This window comes from Panthera pardus, unplaced genomic scaffold, assembly GCF_024362965.1.
Source record: "Panthera pardus isolate Hobbes unplaced genomic scaffold, ASM2436296v1 HiC_scaffold_22, whole genome shotgun sequence".
Taxonomy (NCBI): Eukaryota; Metazoa; Chordata; class Mammalia; order Carnivora; family Felidae; genus Panthera; species Panthera pardus.
In genome coordinates, this window is record NW_026526788.1 from 84,378,881 (window position 1) to 84,397,813 (window position 18,933).

The 18,933-nt window shown below is 49.9% G+C and overlaps 1 protein-coding gene across 2 annotated transcripts in view; it reads left to right on the plus strand.

The window, feature by feature from the left end:
- GLRX3 (glutaredoxin 3) overlaps window positions 1-11,161 on the plus strand; it is a 31,584-nt gene extending 20,423 nt beyond the window's left edge. The window contains exons 5-11 of one of the 2 annotated variants that reach the window (XR_002073907.2): window positions 409-581; window positions 821-882; window positions 2,966-3,023; window positions 4,755-4,807; window positions 7,450-7,489; window positions 7,564-7,676; window positions 10,910-11,161. Coding sequence is in view for 1 of the 2 variants with exons in the window: in XM_019424589.2 (XP_019280134.1) it covers window positions 409-581; window positions 821-882; window positions 2,966-3,023; window positions 4,755-4,807; window positions 7,450-7,489; window positions 7,584-7,676; window positions 10,910-10,960 (530 nt within the window). In the remaining variant the exon portion in view is untranslated. The remainder of the gene's footprint in view (window positions 1-408; window positions 582-820; window positions 883-2,965; window positions 3,024-4,754; window positions 4,808-7,449; window positions 7,490-7,563; window positions 7,677-10,909) is intronic. The other variant, XM_019424589.2, reaches the window with a different exon arrangement.
- Window positions 11,162-18,933: the final 7,772 nt, after the last annotated feature.

Here is an 18,933-nt window from a genome sequence, read left to right on the forward strand (position 1 = left end):
CCGTCCCCTGATTGATGGGGATGTGCGGGAAGGTGGGGTAGCCATCCAGGGCTCAACTGTTTGTCTCCTTGGTGGGTGGGGCAGGTTCTGGGGCTTTCTGGCCAGCCTTATTTCTCCTACAACAAAATCATGCCTAATACTGAAGAGGAACATTGATAAAGAGAGACTTTTTAAAAATTCACAAATGTGTTATACTCTAAGCCCCACTTGAACACGTGGTTTACTTCAAGGTCAGATAAGGGGCTGTTGGAATTTGTTTTCTCTTTCCATGCTCTGTAGCCATGCTAATTAAATCACGGGTGAGATTGAGGCAGACATCTTTGTTCAGTAGCTAATGTGTGTTGTGAATTAATTTAAAATCATGTGTAAGAGAGAAGCCAAGTTCTTTATTTTCTTTTTCTTATGCAGGTTTCAGCAAGCAGATGGTGGAAATCCTTCACAAACACAATATTCAGTTTAGCAGTTTTGACATCTTCTCAGATGAAGAAGTTCGTCAGGGCCTCAAAACCTACTCCAACTGGCCTACCTATCCCCAGCTCTATGTGTCTGGGGAGCTCGTAGGAGGACTTGATATAATCAAGGTTAGAACTGAGAAGTCTGTACCTTGTAAAGAATGTTCATGTAGAGCACACTTTTATAAGTGCTGTAATAGATGTAAAGTATGAATTTCATAAGAATCTCTACATTTACGAACATGAATGTGGAGTATATGCAAAGTATTTCTGATGACATGGTCGATTGATACTCTGTGTCAGGGCGCGACCAAGGAGAGTTGGCTTGTAGTGAACGTTTCTTAAACTTACGCATGTGTTTGTTTCAGGAGCTGGAAGCATCTGACGAACTAGATACAATTTGCCCCAAAGCTCCCAAGTTAGAAGAAAGGTAAGTGTTTAAAAGTGTCAAATAGTCTACCGTTTATTACTTTAAAAATATTTCCTAATTCTTGGTTTTTGCGTTGCTCTTTCCGTATAGAAACGAGGGATTTGTTTTCGTGTGCCGAGGTCATAAGAGTGTTGTTTGCAGTCAGACTAGTCGTGCGAACTTGGGAAGGTCTCGTTTGCACCGGAGACATTTTTGTGCCAATTTAATGAGCACGTGGAGGATATTCTTCGTTTTTATAGAACGAAATGTCATTGTCTCCGTGGAATGACTAAGTTTTACTTACTTCTCTGCATCTCGGAGCCAGGCTCCAGCGGCCCCGGTGTTCAGCCTTCAGTAACAGCCCCTCCTCTGAGCATCATCCGGACGCGGGCTGTGAAGAGTGTCCGGTGTGAGGAGCGAGGGCTGCGCGTGTGGTACCCGCGGAAACACTTTGGGGGCCTCGTGCTGCCTTTCTAACCACGATAACTTAAAATTCAAGGAGATTTGGAGCTGTAAAAAGCGGTCTTTGTTTTATGAAGGATCTCAATCAGCTTTTAAAGATCTTACCTTATGGAAATTTTGGACTTTGGCCTGTAGGGAGACTTACAGGGATTTTTATTGTAATAAATTTGAATTAATGTAGAGGTTTAAAGAAGAATTTATTTTGAAATACATCCGTGTGTCAGCCGTTCGTAGTTGGGGCTTGAGTCTGTAAGGCGAAACCTCCCCTTGTAGTTTTCTTGCCATTCAGCATTTTGAGATAAAAGTGTTTAATAGTAAGCACCTCATTTATCTGTCCTTGATTAATAAATAGTGTCCCATATGTGTCAAACTGACCTTTAAGTGCCACACTTTCTCAAATGATTTAGACCCTTTGCTGCCTTTTTGGTAGGACAGTGAGTCTCCTAGTGCCTGTGTTGACTCTGGGTCCCCAGTTGTGTTCTTTGCTGAATAACCTGGGTGGCTCACGAAGGCAAAGTGGCCTCAGAGACCTGCTGTGCTTTGTGTGCACTAGAATCTGCCTTCAGTCTGTCTTGCTGCTGTTTCTGTCCTCGTCTTCATCAGGCCTTCCGTCTCGTTTCCTAATGTGCTGTGTCTGTATTTCCTGTGGCCTCAGACTAGATAGCTGGAGTTACGTAGAGAGTTCTGTAGAGACACACTTGCATTTTGAGTAATCACTTGAAGTGCTCCCGGCAAGCACGGGGCCAGAGCCTGAGTTCCTGGCTCTGGCGACGTCTCTATGAGTCGGACGGAAGCACTTGTTCTGGTTTCCTGGGCCCAGATAGTCGGGTCGCTGCAGGTGACTGATGGCGATCAGCACCATATTCTTTATTTCTGAGCTTTTCTGGGAATCGCCCATCGTACTCTACCGGAAGTGTACGTGACGAAGCTCTGAGCAGGATTTGGGTGTTCCGTTTGTGATCACTTTGTTCTCTGAGGAGGTGTTGAGCTGTGAGTGACCCAGAGCACCGGTGGGAGGAGGATCCGGTGACGTGACCACCACAGGTTGTCCTGACGCCGACTGTCCTGGGATTTGTCACTGACCCTCAGGCGGCACGCAGACGGCTGCCGCTCCTGACAGCAAGTGGGGGATGGCCTTTGGAAGATCGTACAAAGTGTGAAACGCAAAGTTAAGACAGGGGCGTTTGATGTGAGCAGCTGGTGTTCTGGCACTTAGCACCTCCCGTTCCCGCTGTGACCTTGTGAACATCGGGGAGCGTGGGGCCGTGTGCCGCCTCGTGGCGGAGAAGGGAGCCCACAAGATGTAGTTCTGGAAATTGTGGGTGGGCTCAGGGTACAGGCCCCTTCCTGAACAATTCCTTACTGAATTGGCTATTATTATTTTTTTAGTGCTGTGAGTTGATGGGCTTGAATTGCAACTCGAAGGAACATGCGTTGCCTTAAAAGCCATATTGTGTTTTATGGTGGCTCAGGGAGAGAATGAAATAAAGGAAAATGTCAATGCATTTGCTTGTTTAATACCACTCAAAGCTGTGAACTATCATCCTGCTATCCCTCAAATATGCATGTTACTCCTGAAGCGGAGCAAAAGTGGTGTTTAATAATTGAGCTGAGCCATTTTATATCAATTTTCTCTCTTCAGGCTCAAAGTACTGACAAATAAAGCTTCTGTGATGCTCTTTATGAAAGGAAACAAACAGGTAAAGAACTCAAAAATGGTTTTATTTGTAATTTCTTTTGATGCTAACATCTGCAACTAGGGGACGCTTAAATCTTTCCTCCTGGCTGTGGCTAATGAAGCTACAGTGGCATCAGGAAGTTATCCAGGCCTTAATTGGTGCTTATGGAGATCAAACAAAGTAATCCACATCTTGCCTGACTTCATCATCAACATCTCAGCGGGGTGCATTTCTCTTTGCTGCCAAACTTGGTCGACACTGTTCACCCTCTCCTGGTTCTGTTAGTTGCTGTCTCGTCCCCACTTGAGTCCCTGGGCTCGTGTAGTGAGCAGTTTGGTCCACACGCATCCCGGGCACAGGGAGCCTTGTCGCTCTCGGGGGCACCGGTTTGATGACTGAGTGAAAGTTTGGCAGTTCTTACTCGTAATGGGGTGGTTCCTGGAGCTTGTGGGATGAAGGAGCATACTGGTTGTGCATCGTTTTGAGGACCAAGTTAGATAAGAGCACTCCCACCGGCAGCTTGAGCAAAGCTGATTATCATTTGTATTTGGACTAGAACGGAGATCTCCAGAAACGGGGCTGTGTTCCCTTCCTTTATTCTCAGCCAGTGACAGAGGTAGGCAGGTGGGACAGAGTCTGGCTCGTGGCCCAGGGGAGGAGGTGAAAGCCCTGGGAGGCGAGGCTGGTGGAACGGGGGGACGGCAGTCCGTCTCTTCTGTCGTCCCGGGCTGCTTGCTTCACCTCCCAGGGCCTCACAGCCCCTTGTGTGAGTGGTCAGTGTGCTTCCCGGAGAACGAGGTTGTGATAGCGAGTGTGAAAGTTAACATAACTAATACAGTAAAACCAGCTAGTTAACGTAAGTCGTCAACGTAACTGTTACAGTGTAAGCAGTAACCGGGAAAATGGTGATATATGTCTCAGCATGCTGAGATCACAGATCAGGACCTAGATTCTTTGACTGGTTCACTAATTTTATTAAAACAAAATAGAGGAAGTTAATAATTCTCAGTAGTGGTAAAGTCATCTTTTTATATCTTCTTGGTGATTGTTTAAAGCAGGTTTTTATTCTCAAAAAAGTTTGTTTCTGGAAGTCAGCAAGTATTCATACATCTTGGGAGCAGAGTTACTTGCGCTGTTGAGGAATGCATGGGGTGCCGAGTCTTCCCTCCAGGGTCGCTAGGGTTTGGGACCTGGCGGCCTGACAGAACCGTCTTGCCCTTCCATAACCTCAGAGAAGCCTGGCACTCTGTGACTCTATAACGTAAAGATACGTTTTAAAAACTGGGGAGTAAAAGTCCAGTTGGGAACAGGCAGGTGATGATCCCGCTCAGTGCACAAAGGTTAGGTGAGGCGAGGTCATCTGAGAGCGAGTGGAGAAGGAACTCGAGTCTTGGTAGAGCGGCAAGGTTCCCCTCTGAGGACCGTGTCACCACAGAGACTGTCAGGTACCAGGACATGTGTCATCCCCGGTGGGTAGAGCCTGAAGGAAGTCTGTGGGCTGGGAGTCCAGGGTCATGTCCGGATGGGTCAGGACTTGAAAGGGGGGTGGGGTGGGGATTGGTGGCCTCCTGAAATCCCAGCTGACCCACTGCTCTGTGATGCCAGAGGCACTGGGAGGCTCGTCACTAGAGTGCGCTGTGCCCACTGTGTCCCAGGGACAGAGCGTCCACAGGACCAGGCCAGTGGGCTGAGTAGGAAATGTAATCCATCTTTACATGTGTGTGTGTTTTTTTTTCCCCCTTCTAAATTTAGGAAGCAAAATGTGGATTCAGCAAACAGATTCTGGAGATACTAAATAGTACTGGGTAGGTAAATCTTGTTTTCAAATGGTGTGTTAAAGAAACTCCAATTTTCCGTCCTGCCACTGATGCCTTTCGGTTGTTGTGGCTCTATCTGTAAATGTTTATCTATTTGTTTTTGCTGTGGTGCTTTGTGAATGCTTTAACTTAGACCACAAGAGGATTTTTTGGACAGTATCAACTGATTGGTAACATAAAGGAGCTTCTTAGGCAATTACTGGAATAACTATTTGTCTGCTTTCCCAGAGGAAAGTTAATAACTGAGTTCTTGAACACGCACAAAGATATTTTAGGGAAATGTATTAGAGGTTTTTAATTTCCTTAAAAACTATTCTAGTTTTCAACATTTTATCAAATGCATAGGGCCCATGTACAGGTCATTCTGTGCATCTTAGAAGCAGGGTAAATTGAAGGCTGTGTTCATGCTTTTGATCTGCTCAGTGGTAATGCTGCCAGGTAAGAAGATTGCAGTTGATTTTTTTCTGATTAGAAACAAACCACTTGTTTGGAGATCCTTTGCCCATATTCGGTAGAGTTTATCAAATGTGTTTGCTTATTATTATTATTATTTTACTTATTTCACAACACTTTCTTTTTAATGTTCTTACTATGCTAGCCATAGCTTGCTTTATTTAGTTTTTAAGTTAATTTTTTAGCCATACTTTTAAAGAGATTAACCATTTCTTTGAAGTTGTGGGGAAGGTAATCTTTTGAAATATTTAGACATTCGTGGGCATGGTTGAAAGTAGTTGAGTAGCACAGGTTAAATACAACTCTGGGGACATGAAAAGCAAAGATTGATTTCTTCAAGTGATGGTGACATTTTACAGAGGAGAGTCCAAAGAGTCTTTTGTCATATGGTCTCTAGCCAGACCTTCCTCACCCTGCCCGAGGACAGAGCAGAGGCTGGCTTGCTTTTGGTCATCAGTTTTTATGGCCCCGTTCTCTGTCTTCTGTCACAGCTCCCCGGTGTGACACGCTCAGTCCACCTGTCTCTAGTGACAGCGTGTCCCCTCAGGGCGTTCCTCCACAAGGCCATGAGGCCGGGGCACAGGAGCATCGGGCCGTCTCAGCTCGTATGTTCGGTGGAAAGTCGCCCAATACCTGTCTGATCCTGTTTGGATTTGCAAGTACCTGCTCCCCAGAACAGAGGGGCTTCTTTGGAGACAAAGCGCTCCCAGCTGCAGACTTGCTGATGCAGTCGGCTCTGCGGTGAGCGGGGCCGTGGGGACCTTTGCCGCTCTTCACCTTGAACAGACTGTCCTCTTGCTGAGAGCTGTCAGTTTGTGGAGAAAGCTCTGGCTTTTTATTCCTTCCCCTCCGTTCTTACACCCCTCTTCGCCTTCTCTGCCCAAAGACACACGCCTCGAGGGGCCGTGTACCGAGCATACACTGAGGTACGGAGGTACTCTGTGCACAGAACTTTCAGGAGATGCATCGGCTGTCGTGACTGCGCACACACCTGCGCGTGCGTGGGCCCGGTGCCTCTCAGCTCCCTTGTGGACCTGTAACTCGCGTTTATCGTACTGTTCAGACTAGGAGATCTGCCTCCTTTAGTTCAACCTGAAGGGAAACTTACATTGGGTCTTGTTTTGTTTTTTTTTTTAATCTTCTCTTGCTTTCAGACAGTCCTGTTGTTGGTACTTGGTGCTGATTTATCCTGTCATCTTGTTTTTTTGACTGTTTTCTGCACCATGAACGGTTTTCTTGGGAACTTGTTTACTGAGTGAGATTTCCCTGTGAAGGTGGTTTTGGTTTTATGGAACCCGAAATTTATCTTTTATGTGTGGCGTTTTCTTTGGCCGGTTTGTGGGACTGCACGTATCTCCGCAGTCTCCCTGCAGGAATTCAGTCCTACATTCATACTGATTCCTTGACCACCAAACAGTGAAGTCCTTCTGAGTAGATATGGCTGGATTTCCATGCAGCGATTTTTCATTCATTATAACAAGTAGAGTTCATTGTACAGCATGAATCCACACCACTCTCACGGGTTTGTGCGTATTGAAAACAGCATGCGTGTTCTGAAATAAGTTCGCTTTCATGTGGGAATGCACACCTCCGTAAGGTGGCGTCTGTTGGCAGCGTCATCGTCCTGGGCAGTGAGCGTCCGGCCCAGCCCTGGTGTCCGCGAGCGGTCAGACGTCAGAGCTGCTCCCCGCTCCCTGAGCAGCTTCCAGGACATCAGAAGCGGCGGCTCCGGGGGTGAGGGCTGGGAGCGGAGTGTTAAGGACAGACTCGTGTAAACTTGGGGTACAGGTCTAACCTGGGGTTGGCACACTGCAGCTGGCCGGCTACTTAAGTAAAGTTTTATTGGCACACGGCCACACCCACTCCTGTCTGCCCTGTGTGGTTGCCTCTGTGTGGTGCAGAGACTAGCCTACAGGACCTGCGTGTTTATGGCCTTGCCCTTTCAGAAAAAGTGTGCTGACCCCTGTCTAATCCAGTATTGTCTAGAGAAAAGACCAGATGAATTTGTACCTACCTGACAGATTGAGAGAAGTAAAGTCATTTCCATTTTTTATAGTGAATGTCATTAGCAACGAAACAGTTTACTTTTCCTGACTGTTTTTTAAAACACCAAGTAGGCTTGATAATTTTTGTTTAATACAACTATTTCCTGTTAAAATGTTCTCTCCTTTTTGTAGTGTTGAATATGAGACATTTGATATATTGGAGGATGAAGAAGTAAGTTCTGTGTTTTATGTTTCTCACCCTTTGCCTTTAGTTTTACTCATTAGGGTCTAATAGTAAGGTTTCAGAGTTTCTCTTGTTTCCGTAGGTTCGGCAGGGGTTAAAAACTTTCTCGAATTGGCCCACGTATCCTCAGCTGTATGTGAAAGGGGAACTTGTTGGAGGTCTGGATATTGTTAAGGTAAGGTCGGAGTTCATTTGGCATCCTAAAGATGGGAAATGTTGGCATGTTTGAAAATTACAATTTCATATTGAACAGAAACTTTGGAGCTTCCCTGACTCCTTTCCTTCCTGGCCTCCTGTCCAGTCACTTCTGGCTCACTTTTGATTACCATTTCTTTTAAAAAGTTTTTTTATTTTTATTTTTTTATTTACTTTTACTTTTTACATGTGTGTTTTTGAGAGAGAAAGCACGAGTGGGGGAGGGGCAGAGAGAGGGGGATAGAGAATCCCAGCAGGCTCCATGCTGTCAGCACAGAGCCCCATGCAGGGCTCCAAGTCACGAACCACGAGATCATGACCCGAGCTTAAGTCGGACGCTCAACTGACTGAGCCACCCAGGCACTCGCCCCGTGTTACCATTTCTGTGTCCCTAGTACCTTGTCCTCCCACTGTCCCTGTTGGATCAGGCTGTGCTCACCCGTCCCCTGAGCCAGCCTAACCCCCTGCTGTGGGGCCTTCTTGCCTCCCCGGGTCTTCTGCACAATCTCCTTCCTCTCCCGAAGAGCTTCCGGCCAAGGCCAGAACTGTAACTTGGCCTTCCAAGATGCTCTGATTATGGCCAAGCTCGAAATGTGATTTTTACTCCCACGCTACTAAATCTGATGGAACTGTCTTCCATGTTTTTAGCCTTTCTTTCCTCGTCCCCCCTCTGCTTTGGATATCTTGTGTTCCATAGTTACATGTGTTCTGTGCCCTCCAGGACCCTTGTTGTTGATGAATTGTGTATAGATTCTTGAAGCCAGAAATATTTCGCTCCTGTTCCTGAAGTTCTTCTGTCCTTTTATATTTACGTTGTATTGTGTTTTTGTGTTATTTTGCCTTACATGCACTGGGGTGATGGAGTGAAGAGCGCCGGGCTACGGGCAGGAGGCCTGACACCCAGTGCTGCCTGGTCCTGTCAGCTGTGTGACAGACCCGAGGCCCCTGACCCCGGCTTCCTAACAGAACTGTGCGAGGCTGCTGTGGGCCTTCCCCACGTCCAGCCTGGCCTCAGACGCTAGGAGATCGGTTAGCTCTGTCAGATCGTAAGCATGTTTAGAAACGATACCTTTTCTTATACACCCTTGACATCTTTGACCATTAATTTACTTGTTTGGTTTGCTTTCAGGAAACCCTCCGCGAATGCTCAGTGGGCAGGACTTTTCTTGGGGCGCTTACACCTGATAGTGCCTGTGTGTGCCACACGCTGTTTCTTAGCCTGGTCCCGCAGGAACGCTGCAGTGCTAACCCCCCGGGAGCAGCACTGCTCCTAGTTAGGTTTTAAAATAAGTTTTAACTCCTACTTTGGTCTTGTTGGGAGGACTCGAGCCCAGTGCTGAGTGACATCAGCTCTGTGGGCCCGGACGTGTGGCGAACACGGGGCAGGCGTGCCGTCTGCTGCGGAGTGCTGTTTGACATGGCGCTTCTGAAGGCAGCGAGTGAGGCATTTTTACGAGTAAAGTGTCTCATTCCTGGAGGAGAAGAACAGGCTTAACATAGTAGCTCTTGAATAGCCCTGAAGCAACAAAAATAGATCTGCATTTGTTATGTTATATATGTGTTTTATTTTTTTAAGACACAGTCTTCAAACCCAAATACTCCTGAGCCTGTTCTCGTCTGAATGTTTTATAGCCTGTACCTTAGCCATTGCTAACTCTTGGGAAGATAACAATCGATCAATCTCATTTAATTCTAAAGCCGAGCTGTGCGGGCAACTTCGTTTTAGGTATAAAACAGGATGTTACAGGGCTCTTGATGTTCACCTGCTAAAAAGACACATCTGGACATTTGTGATATTGGTAACATTTTCCCCCGAGAAGATAACTGGGAACAGTTCTTAGGTTGCCATTTTAGTCCGTTTCCCACAGAGCACGGTTCTTCTGTCTTTAGTTCAGTGGAAACGTCCTAGTTGCCAGGTGGGTTAATTCTGGCTGGCCTTTGAGAGCACTGAGTGCTTTTTGTTGTTGAATGGTTAGATAAAGAACTTACCGGTAATTCAATGACTCAGTCAATCTAGTGTCTTGAGAAAAATAGCAACTAATTAGTACATATTCAGTGAGGTCACGTTATCACTACTGCAGAATGTTTGTTTACAGAGGGAATATTTAGATAAGGTCGGTGCACATTAGTGGTGATGATGATGGCGATCCCCGTGTGCCAGGCAGGCTGCCTTAGTGCTTAGGCCGTCCTCACAGCACCCTGAGTTCCTTGTCCTCAGTCGTCAGATGAGGGGACACGGATGAGAAGTTAGGTAATCTGCATGTGATGTCACAACTCGTGAGTCCTTGAGTCCAGATTCCACCTGCAGGCTTCTGGGCCTCTCTGTGAGCAGCATGGCCTCCTGCCCTCCAGGTCACGTGCTCAGAAAAGTCCTGCCTGGTCCTTTAGTGCAGTAGGATGTGTGCTTGTTAATGAGTTAATGTTGGAAGATCCCAGAACATCACTGAGAGTTGTCTGAGTTTATATGACAGAATCACACCTGATGGGGTTTAACCAGAGATGAAGTCACATGGAATTTAGTGTGTGTGTGTGTGTGTGTGTGTGTGTGTGTGTGTGTGTGTGTTTTAAGTAGGCACCATGCCCAACGTGGGGCTTGAATTTACTATCCTGAGATTGAGAGTCGCATGCTCTACCGACTGAGCCAGCGAGGTGCCCTGATTTTCGTGGTTTTATTGATGGATGTTCATGCTGCTTAGTAATAACCTGCAAATTTACATCAGATTAAATGTTTGTCTTAAACTAGAAAATCTCATTCATCATTTATTGTCACATTTTAAATTTGATGGCTGTGTTCCAGATTTTAAATCTGCAAGATAGCACACAACATTTCTGGATTTGTATGTCTTTTTAGTGGTTTTTGGCCTTTACATGTACACTTTTACGCTCGTAGTACTGCGGCCTTTCCAGGCTGGGTTGAAACAGTGAAGCCTGTGTACCACCCGTGGGGCTATGGGTGTTTTGCTCTAATTGCTGTGTTTGTTAATGCTGATCAATCTTTGGTTTTGGAATGCCTTTTAAAACTTCAGTTCTGTAATCTGATAGTGTTTATGGCATAATAGTTAGTTTCAGCGTGTTGGTGAGCTAGAGTTTTAATCCAGTGAAGTGTTTCTTCTGGTCTCTGATAACGGATGCAACCTGTGATTGTTCTTCAGACGTTTCCATTTTTCATCTGTCCGCATACATGTTGTTTTTGCTTTCTGTTTTCGTCGTTAGGAGCTGAAAGACAACGGTGAGCTGCTACCGGTACTGAAAGGAGAGAACTAGAGGCTTGTACGCTCAGCGCCCGACTGTTGCGGGAACCACTTGGCCACAGCTCCGTGCTCAGAGGTGGGCGAGGGGCAGAGACTGCGCCTCACCCCGTTACGCTCTGTGTATTTCACAAGCTTGTGCTAAATACATGTATGTGTTGTTTTGTTTTTTCCACCAAACAGAATGCAATAAACATCTTCAAAATCCAATTAAAAATACTTGTGTAAAGAAGGTGTGTTTTTACGGTGATGTTAAATATGTAGTAATTAGCCTGCTTTAAATTTCTTTTTCGAAATACGTGGGCACCTTGTAGCAGTTCAGAAACGGCAGGTTTCAGGAGATTCAGAACTGTGAAGCTGTCTGAAATCCACATTAATACTTAGAACGGCTCATAGACCAAACCAGTGGCTCCCCTCAATGGCCAAAGATCGCTTTACAGCTTGGAAAAATTCAACTGAAAATTTTCCTCTGACAGCATCCCTGTGTGAGGCGCTGGTGAGATCGCACAGGCCATGTAGGGCTCTGCAGACGTGGAGACTCGTTTCAGACAGCGCCGGCGGTGTGTTAGCGGGCGGCGGGCCAGAGGAAAGTGATTTCTCGTGAGCGCGTTGCCCTCACGTGCTCCAGAACAAGGAGAAGAACAGGGTAGGCCGGGGGATGACAGTCGTCAGTTTGTGTTAAGCACCACAGTTTATTTTAGTCATTATGCTGAAAGCATTGATTTAGCCCTTAAATAGGCTGAGAACATCCTGAGGTCCATGAAAATTTCAGCAGTTTTGATCCTGACTCTCACATATTTAAAAAATAGTTGCTCTGTTAGGCCTTTGTTGGGCGTGCCTCAAACAGGTGGCTGAATTCACCTCCTGGGTTTGTAGATTGTGTTTGGTGCCCATGGCACATGTTTTCTTCATTAGATTTTCCCAGCTTGTTGGTCTGGGTGGTTGAGGCTCCACAGAAGTGTCTGGTGATCATAAGGAAAGGGTGCAAAGGTCAGCAGTTTACATGAGAAACCAGAGGAAGTGCACGAAGATCTAGTGAAGTTATTAGCCTTTCACCGGGACACGAGCACCCGGCTGTTTCCTTGCTCTCTCTGTGTAGAGGAGAGATCTGATGTCTGTTGTATGTCACAAAGGGCAAGTCTGCACAAAATCCTAAAGGTGGTCACGGCCCTCCTGTCGGAGGAGGACACCTGTTGTAGTGGGTTTCCTTGCCAGTGTGTGTAATTAGATGGGGCTCCTTTGGGCATTGGTGCATGAACTTCTTTTTTCTTTTTAAAACAGAAATCCTTGCATAAGCGAAACCTTTACAACGCAGATGGAAATGGAATTCTAACTGAAACTCTATGAAGCTTCAGGGATGCCGTGAACCACGGAGGAGTGCTTAATTTTCTCATATCCGGTGTCCCGACACTGAAAGCCTTGCGTACTGCTTTTGTGATTTTTTGCTCTGTCTGCAGAGTGCCACCTGTCAGCAAGCCACCTTTTAACTTCCCCTTATCCCAAGTGAGAATATCTATCTTTGTGGTCGCAGATTTGATAAGCTAGTTTTTTTGCTAATGCACATTTAACTAAAATGCGTAAATTTTAACGAATGCCCACCTGCCAATTTGGGAACCACTGATCTGGCCAAGGTGGCTGCTCGGGTAATGTGAGATGCTCATGCATCGTAGGATGACCTCCTCCTCCTGTGGGTGACTCTTGTGTGATGCAAAACTCTGATGGTGTCACCCGTGATTGAACATCATAGTTTGAGTCAGGGTGAGTGTTCAGTTTTGGGGGGACATGTCACTTTGTTAAATTCTGTCAGTTGTGGGCGCCATTGGCTCCAGGGATGGTGGAGGGGCGGTGGTGCATATTTCTGTTTTATAGGTGTTTCCAGCTAGACATTGGGAAGATCAGGGATCTCGTTCATACCAAGTGATTTAGTTGTTCCTAACCTAACTTTATTAGGTATGTTTTAGGAGCAAGGCAAGCGATTCTTGGGCCCACCTGATCTTGGGAGCTCCATAGGCAGTCCCAGATCCGGCTTTCTAATCAAAATGAGCCTACCCTCATAGGAGCGTTTTGTCAAAATTGAAATCCTCTCTGATCCACAAATCCTAGAGAAGGCTGTGCCCAGTGCTCGAGAGACCATTCAGCTCACAGGGTTAGGTGACCGCGTCATTGGGATGCTGCCCTGTCCAAGTCGTGGTGGGGGGCAGGGCTCACCTGGGTGCTGTCGCAGGGTTTTAGTGAGTTTTGGAGGAGCAGGGGCAGGGCTGAGCTGCTCTGCGCGCCGCCTAGCTCTGCCTGTCAGGCTGCCTCCCTGTGCTTGTGCTTCTCTGTACAATGGAGCTCATCGTGGGGCCCTGAGGGGCTGGGGAGGGCGGTTAAGTCTCCAAGGGCAGCCGGCACTGCTAGAGGCTCACGAGGGGTGGCTGCCATTGGGACTTGGCCTGTTCACCCCCACCCTCAGGGCCGCCCTTGCAGAAAGGCCTCCTCGAGGAAGGGCTGGTAACTCCTCCTGACTTGCGTGTCCAGGCAGGAGGTAACTTCCTTTCCAGGGAAGGGTTCTTAGGGAGTTAGCATCCACCTGGAGAGAGGAGCCTGCAGGAATGGATCCCCCTCCATTTTTTAAGCTCTGATTTTGTTTTCATAACCAAAAATAGAAAAAATTAAACAAAAAGCCAACGAGAGGAGTTGGGAATTCTGTGCAGGGAGGAACTCTGTAAAGTCAAAACTTGCTCAAGAGTGCAGCTGTGGCCTCGGAGCTGGGAGTCCCGTTCAGGATTCGGTGACTCCCCAAGGCTGGGGCCCACTGCCACCACCAGGCTCCCCCGTGAAGGTGGGGGATCACGGTGCCTTTATGTGTGTGGGGAGGGGGGAGGGGCGCTCCCCCTGGAGCTGCCCACCCCTAGGTGCACCAGGTGACTCTCAAGTCCAAGGATTGACCTGCAGGAGGCCCGGTAGGTAGGTGTGTTGAAAGTTGCTGTAATAATGTCGATGTCCCTCGTGAAGATAACAGGATGGAGGGTTGGCTTTGCCCATGCGGCAGCTTATTAGACGTTTTTGTGTCACGTTGTGGGACAGCTGAGGCTTGTGGAACCACGCTTTTCCTGGCCTCCGTCAGGAACCCCAGGCCGTGTCCATCTTAACAGGTGGTTGACTTGCTCAAGAAGGGCGAAGACAATGATTTTCCATATTCAGTCTACAAGAATCTTACTGAGTTTCAAATTGAGATGGATTTTTTATTTATTGTATTTACTGAGATTGATTTTTAAAAACAGCATGTTTTGGGGCGCCTGGGTGGTCAAGTCAGTTGAATGTCCAACTTCGGCTCAGGTCATGATCTCGCATTTCGTGGGTTCGAGCCCCATGTCGGGCTCTGCTGACAGCTCGGAGCCTGAAGCCTGCTTCGTATTCTGTGTCTCCCCCTCTCTCTGCCCACCGTCCCCCCCCCCCCCCAGCTCATGCTCTGTCTCTCAATAATAAATAAACGTTAAAAAAATTTTAAATACAAATAGCATGTTTTTATAAATAGAAAATCTCATTTTAGCAAAGCTACGTTGTAGTCATGAAAAGTTTAATTGCTCAGTAGAATAACTGCAATACATTCGAAGTGCCTGACTTCGGTCGCCATCCCTTTGTGTCCCTGGAAGGAATCATACAGACGTGTCCTGTGGTCAGAGAAGTTAAAAGCTTCAGATTAAAATAAGAAATAATATTTCTGATTTAGTTTTTAATTAAAATCCATTTTCTTAAAATGGACAGTTGGTTCTTGTTTTTCCTAAATAAAAGTAATTTGGTTCTTTGTAGATAAATTCATTTTTTTTTAATGTGTTTCAAGTGTTGGGTTCTAGGAATGGGTAGAAGTTGAAATAACTTCCTGACGCCTCGTAAACTGAAATGTATAGTTCCAAGCAAGACAAGGTTTCATAATTGGTCTCCCAACTCTGGTTTCAGAGTCTTGGCTTTTTTCTCCCATATAGCTTTGTCTGTTACCTATAGACGTTCACATTTGATAGACGGGAGTTCAGCTGGCCTCGGGGAAGGTCAGGGACCCGGGGAGGGGGGTGATAAGGCTCACCTGTGTGCTGGTCGTGTATCGGGGCTCACCATGTGCCGGCTCATCTAGGGCCGCAGCAGCCTTTGTGGAAGGACTCCTGGTGTGTTAAGTCACTGCCGGTTTCCAGGGCCAGGAGCTAGGATTTGAAGCAGGACCCTTGACCTCAGCTCCCCTGTGCTGTGCTTTGAGCAGGCCACGTGCGTGTAGGGCCTGAGCCCAGGGCCAGCCATGGAGTTCCCAAGGCCCGGTGCAAAATGCCATTGTGGGCCCCTTGTTCAAAAAGCAGGAAAAAAGTGCCCTTACAGGTGCTAAGGCCTAAAGGTGCTTTCTTGCACATTCTCTACCTGTCATGGTTTTTAAAATTTGCAATTTAATGTTCTAAGTAAAGTTAACAATGATTAGCACAAATCCATTTTTCTTTATGTCATGCAGTGATGCTTTTAAATGCAAATGTAGGAGCATTTGGCTTGTATGTGGAATACCTGACCCTAGTTTGGTTTTTTCACTGCTTCCGCCTGCGTATTTTGTTACCAGGACATCGCCAATGTGCACAGCGCCAGACTTCACCTCTCGCTCACTTCTCGATTGGTGCACATTCTCTCAACGTTCACCTTCAGTGCGTGGTGAGTGAGGAGGACTGGGTGCTCTCTCTTTCCTTCTGTCAGGTTCCCTGTAGGTGACTGGCTAGCACAGGGGGTGACAGACTCAGAAGGGATAAGCATCGGTCATTTGTTTCTTAGACCGCTGTTGCCTTCGAAATTCCTGTGCACAAAACAAGTTGTGGTTTGAACAGAAAGCATGGTTGCTTGCGGCTGTGTGCTCCCTGCTTCTTGATCATACGTGTAACATGCTCGCCTGTGCGGCCTTGAGTCCCACTGACTTCCCACGCATCGGGGGCTGCTGGGATTCGGTGCTCACGGGGCATCAGGAATGCTGTGTGTGGACTGGAGCCGGTGGACCTGTGCATTACACGTGTCTCCTCACGTGCATGCTCCCCTATCCCACTACGCTTCCAGAACACTAGCACAAAGGTAAGATGATAAGGAGTTCCAAGTGCCAGAGCATGACACTCGTGTGGGCCCTTCGGAGGGCAGGCCTGTGGGACTGACTGTAAGGCCCATGAAGCTGGGCCTGCCTCAGAGGGTGCGGTCTGAGGAGGGACGGGTGGAGGTCAAGCCCTGGCCCCGGTGTTCTTTCCTAGACATTCTGTCAAAGAGCCAGGTCGTGAGTGGAACCACTACCGGCTAAGGAACCTCCTCTCTGAACTTGATCAGAACAGTTCACTAGTTGGTGCCTGGGTGGCTCAGTCGTTTAAGCAACCAACTCCTGATTGAAACTCAGGTCACGATCTCGTGGTTGGTGAGTTCGAGCCCCAAGTCGGACTCTGTTGGAACAGAGCCTGCTCGGGAATCTCTCTCTCTTTCTTTCTCTCTCTCTGTCCCTCCCCTATTCATGCTCTCTCTTTCAAATATAAATAAAAAAACCGTTTTCTAGAGAAATGTACACTTAACCCCAAATGCGGTTGCACTGTCCCCCGAATCCTCTGTGTGTGTGAATTCCTGTGTTAATGATTTAGTGAAACAACAGCTATCACTTACGTGGTGTTAACCTGGAGTCAGGTACCGCCCTACATTCATTAAAACACTGAATTCTACATTGTCCACCCCATCTTAACAGGTGGGGAAACTGACGTTAAACGAACTGAACCGGTCCGGGTCGCACAGTTCCAAGTAGACCTGGGATACGGCCCTTGGTCATGTGGTTCCAGGGTTCAGCCTACTGCTCGCAGAGCCCCTGAACAGGCTCGTCCCATCCCCCGTGAGTCGGGAGGCCGGAGGACCCTGGGCCACAAGCGGTGCTAACGCGCCGCGCTGGTACAGGAGGTCAGGGCAACGACCAGCGTCCTCTGCCTTCATCAGGAGGGAAAAACTGATCATCGCAGGAGCCGCCCTCTGTGGAAGGCCAGGTGCTGCTGGTCGCACGGCGGGTACTATTGAGAAGCTGCTAAGGACCCAGCACAGTGTGTCACCGGCACCCTCTTTGCCTTGGGGAAACAGGTTCAGAAATATGCCCGAGCTGCTAACCAGAGAGTGGTCGGGCCAAGGTTCAACACAGCGAGGGGTCTTCCTCAGCAAGTGCTGCGCTTGGGCTGGCGTGGGGGGCGGGGCTCGCAGAGGGTAAGCCCAGGCCCACGGCTGTACCAGCGCGTGTGGTCGGAGGGAGCCCCTCTGCTCAGGGCAAGCCCCCTCCCGCCTCGGTCTGGGTCCCGGGGCCCCAGAGGGGCGACTTGGTGCCCTGGGGTAGCCTGGGGAGCAGGCCGGCGCTCCGGGAGCTAACCTCCACTCCAGTGTGCCAACAGCGAAGTTCTAAATCAAGTGAACGAAACGTTACAATGTGTGCTGTCCTCTTATCTTGACAAATACAGCCCGCTAATGACCTGGAGGAGTACACTTGAATTTGGAGTAATCTGCCGGGAGGGCTCTTCTGGGTCCGCCCCCGCCCTTCCCGCCTTCAGTTTTCCTCCTCGCCTCCAGGGCCTGGCGCACAGGTGCGGCGCCCCAGCCCGACCGCCCGGGTCTGTGCGCAGGCTCCGGGTCCGCGCGGGGAGGGAGTGCGCAGGCTCCGGCGGCCCCCATCCCCCCTCCGCGGAGTCTCGGTCCCCGCGCGCCAACTTTCTTGAAGGGCCGGCTCCGGGCACGCCCCACTTCTGGAGGGGAGGGTTCCAGTGCGAGCGCCTCCTGAGAGGTAAGTCCCAGTGCGCCCCCCTCCAGACGGGTCGGTGCCGGTGCGCCCCCCTCCCGAGGGGTGGGTGACGGTGGCCCCCTTCCCGAGGGGCTGAGGGTCTCGGGCGCGCGTGCGCCGGGCCCGCGGGCTCCTCGAGGGAAAGCGCGCCGCCGCGCGTGCCTGGAGGCAGATGCCAGGGTCGGAGCGGGTCGCGGGCCCTGCCCGTCTGGGTCCCTGTCCCCTGCATGCCGCGGTCGCGGCGTCTCCAGGGGAGCCCCTCTGGCCTTCACCTCCAGGGCGGGTGACTGCGGGCAGTGACGCTAAGCTCTCCAGCCCGCGCGGCCTGGTAGAGGCTCGGGGTGACCTCGGAGGGACCGGGCCGCGAACTGCCACGTCCGGAAAGAATCACACCAGAACGTCTCAAGCCTCAGTCCCTGCAAGTGCAAAACGGCCCCGGCCGGTGCTTCGACTCTCTGGCCGCTGCCGGATCGTAGGGGGTTGCGCCAGGTCGGCCCCCCGAGGGGCCTCCACGCCGGCCGGGGATCTCGGGCGGGCGGAGGCGGCGCATGTCCACGCGGGAGCGCTGCGCACCGCGTTTCGGATCGACCCGCGTCGCCTGCAGGGAGGCTGCCGGGCGCCAGGGGGCGCGCGAGGACCGAGGAGCGCTCAGGATCCGGCCTGCGGAGCCCGGAGCGCGTGCGCTCGGTGCAGTGAGCGCGCCGCGCCGTGTGCGCGTGCGCTCAGTGGCGACGGCGCACCTGCGGGACGGCGGTCCCGTGTCTCTCTTGCTTCCCGGGAGCGCGCCGCGAGCACCTGCGCGGAGGTCACCCGAGTGACTCACGTCGTCCGGTCCGCGAGTTCCAAGCGTTGGGGCCTCGTCTTCCGACCCGGGGTGTTCACGGTGCCTTCGCCGCGGCCGCCCCCTGCAGCCGGGCCCCGGGAGGCCTCGGGTGCGGGCCGCAGGGGACCCCGCAGGGCTGGCGCGGTGAGCGGTCCTCGCCGAGAGCTGGCGCCTCCGGACCTGGCCGCGGCGGGGGGCGGCCTCCAGCAGACGGCTCCCCGGGGAGGGCCCGGCCCCCGCGCTCCTGCCGCGCGCGCAGAGGTGGCCGCGCAGTGCCGGGGCTCAGTGCCCGGCGGCCTCCGGGCTGTGTGGTCAGCTCCGCGCGTGGGACTTCTTGTTATTGGGCCACTGTAAACCCTCAGTGTCCCGTTGAAGAGGG